This window comes from Phodopus roborovskii, unplaced genomic scaffold, assembly GCF_943737965.1.
Source record: "Phodopus roborovskii unplaced genomic scaffold, PHOROB, whole genome shotgun sequence".
Taxonomy (NCBI): Eukaryota; Metazoa; Chordata; class Mammalia; order Rodentia; family Cricetidae; genus Phodopus; species Phodopus roborovskii.
Window position 1 is genome coordinate 50,582,886 of NW_026126433.1, and position 7,347 is coordinate 50,590,232.

A 7,347-nucleotide genomic window follows, 5' to 3' on the forward strand; every position below is an offset into this window, starting at 1 on the left:
GGGTTTGAGTGTACGATTCATGTTTGGTAGGCTTTTACAATGGGATGGTATCTCTTAATCTCCTTTAGCCTCTTATTTCCATATTGGTAAAAGGACACAGTAAAAATTTAACATAAAATTAATGTTAATGGCAGGCACATGGCCTTACAAAAGCCAGTTTACCCCCATCTATTTGAGCCCAGAAATCAAATGTTATCAGTTACTTAGCCATAATCAAATCCTTTTTGATAGCTTTTATGCTTCCCATTTAAAATAAAAGCTCTTTGTAACAAAATGATTTCATTTAAGATTCTTATTAAAAGTAATTATAGATGCTTTTTCATAGCAAATTTTAGAAGGCTTGCATAAGATAATTGTTAATAGGTAAAATTATACCAATATATACAAGCTAGCTTATTACACAAATAGGAATCTTATTTATCTTAATTCCATAGAGGGAAGAGGAAGGGGAACAGCTATTAAGCAACAATTTTCCTGCTACTTTACATGCATTATTTTATTTAACTTTGAGCAATTTTATTATTTTAAAAGAATAGAACAGAGGCTGGGAAATATTAAGTACTTTGTACAAGGTTTAGAGTGGAAGGACCACATCATGTACCTGGAATATCTTAGACAGGGTTTCTGTTGCCATGAAGAGACACCATGACCATGGCAACTCTTATAAAGGAAAACATTTACTTGGAGTGGCTTACAGTTTTAGAGCTTCAGTGTCTTTATCATCACGGTGTCATGGTGGGACACGGCAGTGTGCAGGCAGACATGGTGCTGGAGAAGTAGCTGAGAGTCCTACATCTTGACTTGCGGGCAACAGGAAGTGGTCTGAGACACTGGGCAGTATCTTGAGCATATATGAAACCTCAAAGTCACCCTTGACAGTGACACCCTTCCTCCAACAAGGCCACACCTATCCCAGCAAAGTTACACTTCCTAGTAGTGCTACTCCCTTGGGGGATGTCTTCTTTCAAATCACCACACTGAGTCTATTTGACTTTAAATGTGAACTTTCCCTCTTACAGATTCTACGAGCCCAATGGTGAAAGCGTGAACACTTCATCTCCTGGCCCTGAGCCCTAACTAATGCCTCATCTTTCCTTACTTTCAGAATGTTAAGATTTTCTGGAGATAACTAGGGTTCATTCTTGGAGTCCCCTGGTGTGTGGAGTTTCCTCTAAGTTTTTGATTGCATAATTTAATATGCAAATTATACATTAATCTTTATTTGTTTCCCTTTTTATTCTCAAGAGGACATAGCAAAAGAGCTAGATCTGAGGATGAGAGTAGCCATGTGTGGTCACAGGGTGTCTTGATGGACATTTGGTGTATCAAATTTTAAAAATCTACCTTCTGAAACCTCCCAATTAGGAAGGACATCCGTGTGGGAGCTAAGAAGCCCCAACAGTTGCCCTCCCAGACTTCTTGCACTCTGGTGTAGCACCTGACCAAAATCAAGCAACAGGACACCATTATCTGTGGGGACTGACTGGGGAGGTAATCTGTGGCATGTTAGAACCAGAAAAGAGATTGACTGGTCCCTCACAGGCTTTGTCCAAGCCAGAGCCCAGCATCCTCTTAGAGTGGAAGCACAGTGTGGCCCGTGGGTGCTGTCTTTGTGCTCTGCACCTGGTAGTGTTTTACCCTGGCTCTGCCACCCTGGGGACTCTCAGCTCAGCAGGAAGGCCTGTGTCTTCTGGGTTCTTCTAGGACCCTTCTCCAGGCACCACAGGCACTCACAGGTACTTTCTCCAGGCACTCACAGGGTGTGAGAGTTTCCCTGAGAAAATGGAAGCAGAGAACTTGAACAAACTTGTTTCTAATCACATACAAGGCAAATTATCTGGGGTGAGGGTGCTGGGGGCTAGAGAGGGATGCAAAGAGGCCAGGTGTGCCTCACTAATGCCTCAGGCAAGGTTTCCTTAATTTCAACTGAGAAAGTGACAAGCATCCAGTGACATTGATTGCCATGTGTTGAAGCCTCGGTCTCTAGGTTATAGATCTACCAGAGGCAAAAGACCTTTTAAAGAGCTCCTCTCCTCACTGGGAGGCGGGAAGGGACGGCAGCCTCTCCCTTATCCTGTCTCAGTCTACAGAGTACCTTTGCTGCCCCATGCCTCCTCCATGATGCAATCCTTGATATCTCAGTTTTTTTTTTTTAACAGTAACAGAGTCCATACAACAGTAAAATATTCGTCTCCTTACACTTTTCTCTTGAATATTCTGATAGTAATTCTGCCTGAGTAATTTATGGATGAGAAGTGTTTGACAACACAGTAGAGTGGGCATCTGTTTTTTGGTTTTGAGTTTTTTAAAAATGTTTGAGAATGGTATAGCATTCTCTCATCAGGGAAATTGCTCAACAAATGTATTTAGTCTGATGGGACCATTCTTGTCAGCACAATGGGCTCCACTCTTCAGCATCTGTGTTAGAATAAACACAGCCCAGGATAGAGGCCACTGGCACCACACATGGTGATAACATCTTAGGAAAACAGAGTGCTCCTGCCACTGATGTCCTTGTCATGGCTGTCCTCTCCGCCTTGCTGAATGGTTGCTCCAGCATTCCCCTTCCCTCTTCTAACTTTTGTCTTCCTGTTTACACTAGCTCTTACAAAACAAAACAAAATCTTAACAAGCAGATTTTCAATTATGTTATGGAAGAAAAACATGTTATTTAAAAGAAAAACCAAAAGTTCGCTCTTGAGTTGAGAGGGAGGGTGGTTTCAAACATATGGTGACATGAGCTGCCCCTTTCTCCTGCAGTGGCCGAGGGAGAATGAGGAGACGGTCTCCCAGCAGCTGTGCAAAGGGAAGCACAGGGTGCATTGAGATAATGGTTCAGTTGTTCCACCTAACAAGGTGATAGGAGTTACTAGAAGACAGAAAGCTAAGCAGTATGGTAGGAGAGTAGAATTTAAAGAGAAAGAAGCCAAAGGAATTCTAAGAATGAAGAACACGTGTTTAATATGGAGTAGCCTTGGATTGTTTCAGTGAAAGCCCAGAATTCATTTTCCTTGGAAGATGTGTGCCTCCCGTGTTTCCTGTACGACTGGCTGGCTCTGTGTGTATGTTGCATGAATACTCATGGCTAGGGAAAGTGGGGTAGGATCTGTCAGGTTGGCATAGAACATGGATGGAGGGGAAAAGTTCATCAAGATGATCCTTAACCTACTGGAGTGGAGGAGGCGCCTTCACCTCTCAAGATGCTTGTCCTGAAGTGTGGCTTTACTTTCCCCTCAATACTTCAGCCAACACCTGGCTTGCATGCCAGCATATTCACAGCCAACACATGATGGTGCAGAAAGAAACTGGAAACATAAGTGGGGAAAACCTTTATTCTCCTTGAGCAGAGACTGGTAAATTGTGGCTGCTCTTGTAAATAAAATCTTACTGTAACACGACTGCCCCCTCCTTCATATTTCCCATGAATGTTTTTCGCTGTGGGGTGGAATGTTATGCCATAGAATCCACAGGAAGCACGAGGCTTTATATTTGTATTTTCCAGGGCATTAGGAAAAAGATAACCTGTCTCAGCTCTTGAGGCCTGAAGCAGCCTGTAAGCATCAAGCCAGCTGTGCCACTGGTTAGACAGTATAAAAATGGCTCAAGGCACAAAGCAAAAAGATCCACAGTTAGCCTCCAAACTTGTGGAGCACTTACAATGCTTACCCCGTGAGAAAAGAAATGAAGTATAGGAATGCTTCTCCTTCACCAACAGCATGGCAGAATGATGCACCTGGATTGGCACTGTGGCAGCTCCTCTTACCCATGGCTTTCCTTCCTACCTTTTCAATTATCTGTGTTCAACTTCAGCCCAGAATCAAATGCTGGAAAGAAACAATTCATATATTTTGTGTTCAAGGAACCCAGTGAAATAGTGTACCATCCTAGCATTACAAAAGTGTCACAGATGATTCTTGCCCAGTGCACCCATGTTGCATATACCACTCACCTGTTAGCCACTCAGTAGCTGTATAGTTTATTAGACAGACTGTTTTCCATATTACAACATTTGTGTTAAAGTAGCCCTGATGCACTGGCCTAACTCTGGGTCATGGTGCTTACATCATTTGCCTATTTTACCTCACCATATAAATATCCTCTCATCAAAGGGGTGATAATAATATAATGAGACACAAAATGGATGCAACATTGAAACACTACATAGATGAAGTGTTTCTACTGCATTTATAAAGCTGGAGAGTAAGAAATAATCAAAAGTAGGCTTTGTTTTTAACAATACTGTTTAATGGCAAAGTACACATTTACCAGCAATGTTAAAATTTAGATGATAAGACACATTGAAAAGTGAATTATCCCTTTAATCCTATTTTAAATGAGTCAATTTTACATATACATAAAGGTGAAAATTCTAAAAAGTTACTTTGAAGTTTTCATTACCAACATTTTCTGAGAAACATAAAGTCAACCCCATTTTCCCATGCAGGGCATGACCATTCTCCCAAACCAGAACCCACAGTTCAGCAAAGCAGCAGTCCATCATAAATGCAAACATACAACCCCTTTCAACAAATAGAAATTCTCTACCATTTAGAATATGATTCCTACTTGTTTCAAATGGGTAAAAATACACAGCATACACATCATATACAGCACTTTGTGGACTATAAAGTACACATTAAGAAAAAAACAAGTGTGGCAGAACTAACATTCATGTTATAACCAAGCAATCTGAGAATTTCAAATACTGCTATAAAAATGTACGGCACACTTTTTTTTAAAAAATTTCCCAAATGTTCTAAATCCCTGGAATCCACAGCAGCCCCAGGAAGGCATGGGTCCCAGGGTAGGACCACAACCCAATAGCACAACATCTGCCCCTTTATGAAAACAAAATTCTATTCTCCATGAAGAATACTTTTTTGGATTGTAGATTATCTCCGATGCTCAAATTCTTCAATCACTTACAGTAGCTGTTAATTTGAATTTGTTCTTGATTTGCTGCTCAGCGTGGTCTTTGTAGCGCCCCTTCCTTGATGCATGGGTTATGACCGGGTTGGCCATGCGCTCACGTCCGGCCTGCAGCCGCTGCCGCCCTCTGATCAAGGCTTCTAGATACCACTGCTCCTCCTTCACCAGCTGCTGTTGCTTTTCCAGCTGGCTCCTCACAGCTTCCACCACGCGATACTCCTGACTCAGTTGCTGAAGTTCCTTTCGTAGCTGCTGGTTCTCTCTGTGGAGGCTGCCACAGAACTCAAAATGAGCCTGCTTGCATGCCAGCGCCAAGGCCTGGTGCTTCCTTCTAAGCCCCTTGGCGCTGATCTTCCCCAGCTGCATCAAATGCAATTCTTCCAACTCCTTTTCCATCAGTGCCTTCTCCTGCAGGAACTGCATGTGTGCCTCCTGGTCCTTGGCCGCTGTCTCACTTCGGATTTTCTCTTTCTCCTTCTCCAATGCCTGCATTTTCATGTCCTGCCTCTCCTTTACCTTGAAAATGGTCCTCAGAGCTTGCAGCTGCTGCTTTAAATCCTCCTGGGTCTTTCTGCCCCACAGGAGCTGTGCTTGAAGGGCTGCGTTTCTCTGGGCGTTTCTGGACGCCAGTTCTTGTCTCCTTCGTTCAATCTCGCCACATTCTTGGGCACACTGCCTCCAAAGCGCCTCCCGTTTCTTTTCGCACCACTCGCTGTTTTGACGCAGGTATCCCATGAAAAGCTGGTTTTCGGCCCACACCCGGTATTTTTCCTCTAGTAGCTGCCTGCTGTCCTTCAGCAGCCTTTCCCTCCGGCATTTAGTTTCTTGGATTTGCTGGCCCAGCTCCTTCAGCGCCACCACTGTGTTCCTTCTCACACGTTTCTCCAACCTCGTTAGCAACTTTGGCTTGAGATATGTATTTAAAACAGTAAGGTGTGGTGTGGGCAGAGGGGTACTTCTGGGGCTCTGGGCAAGCATGTTCTCAGAATCCCCACGACAGGGAGGGTGGCTGCAAGCCCCGGAGGTGAGCGTCACTCCAGGGCACAACAGCGTCCTGAGTTTCCTGGGTTTCTCTTTCTGGTGGTCAAGGCGACCAGGCTATGCCTAACCTGCCAGGAAGTCACTGCCAGGGCTCACTCAGAGCAACATCAGAGCCTGTCCAGGGCTGGCCTTGATCTCTGGGAATTCACTAAGAGCCCAGAGCTCCCTGGCTACAAGCTGGCCAACCTTGTCCTGTGGACCCCTCTGGTATTGCCCTCCTGGGAACCAGTGCTCCTGTCCAGGAGTCAGCGCCCTCTACCAGGCACTGCAGTCCCTGCTGCACTTGTATTGAGCTCTAAGAACCTGCCAGGTTGGCCCCAGCCTGGTGATCTGCCCTGAACTGCCTGTGTTCACCAGCAGTTTGGCGTGGAAAGGATGGATTCTCCACACTCTAACAGGAGCTAGCCGGGTTCTGCAGAATAAACGGTGAGACCTAGGGCTGGGGGTCATTATTTGGGTCTTCTTGTGTGTGTTGTTAAGGATGGCAACATTCAGAGAACTGCCTTTGTGCAGGGGACATGGGAGTGCCAAAGAGATTGACTGACTGTGGCAGGTGGATGGTCAGGAGGAGAGGAGGGAGTTCCTGAAGAACTGGAGGGTCCAGACTGGGACATTGCACAGTCTTGCCATTGATTACAGTTCCTTTGAGGTATGTTGTCTAGTAGACTGTCTCCCGTGCATTTGCAGGGGATGCTGGGTACTACTGACCATGAAGCACTGATGATAGTGTGTTGAAGATGAAATTGCTGGGTTCTTGAAACCTGGACCTATGAATAACTTTAGAACTCCAGAAAATATATCTTTTACCATTAAAGAAGTAGGGACTGTTATAAAAGCCTGCATCTTATCTCTAGGATATAATGTGTTGTGACTTTGGGTAGCTTGTTTAACTGAGGAATAGAGCTCCCCCTGACACATGGGATTGTGGCCTATTGGCTGCACAATGCTTTCATATAGGAATTCACCTAATCCTTTAAAAACTTTTAGGTAGAGAGTACATTATTTCTCCCCCTTTAGCCTTGAAACAAACCCCACAAAACATTGTAGCTAAGAACTCCCCAGAGGCCACATCCAAGGGGGAGAAAGCATAAGAACCCAGACTTTCTGGTTTAGGGTAAATAAGTTTTAGTCTACCCTCATTTCTCAAAATAGCTACTGAGTAAGACTTGCCCCTCATTTTCTTATACTTTTAATCTTTATAAGTTAGACATCATTGTCATGGCATGTGAAGCAATTTGTCCAAAGTTCTAAGGAGTTCCTAGAAAGAATGTCTGTTTTCTCATCCATCAAAGGGTCAGAGAGACTAACACCCACTTCTTGGGGTCAGCTCTAAAGATTAAATGACAGTATGCCTAGAACTGTGAAGATTGTCACCAT

At 44.1% G+C, this 7,347-nt stretch overlaps 1 protein-coding gene across 1 annotated transcript; it reads right to left on the reverse strand.

Moving 5' to 3' along the window:
• Positions 1 to 4,768: 4,768 nt before the first annotated feature.
• LOC127223713 (coiled-coil domain-containing protein 121-like) lies at positions 4,769 to 5,919 on the reverse strand. The gene is given in 3 exon segments (XM_051186476.1): positions 4,769 to 4,987; positions 4,990 to 5,020; positions 5,023 to 5,919. Coding segments are annotated over 3 exon segments (969 nt in total). The 5' UTR covers positions 5,908 to 5,919; the 3' UTR covers positions 4,769 to 4,934.
• Between the last annotated feature and the right edge of the window lie 1,428 nt (positions 5,920 to 7,347).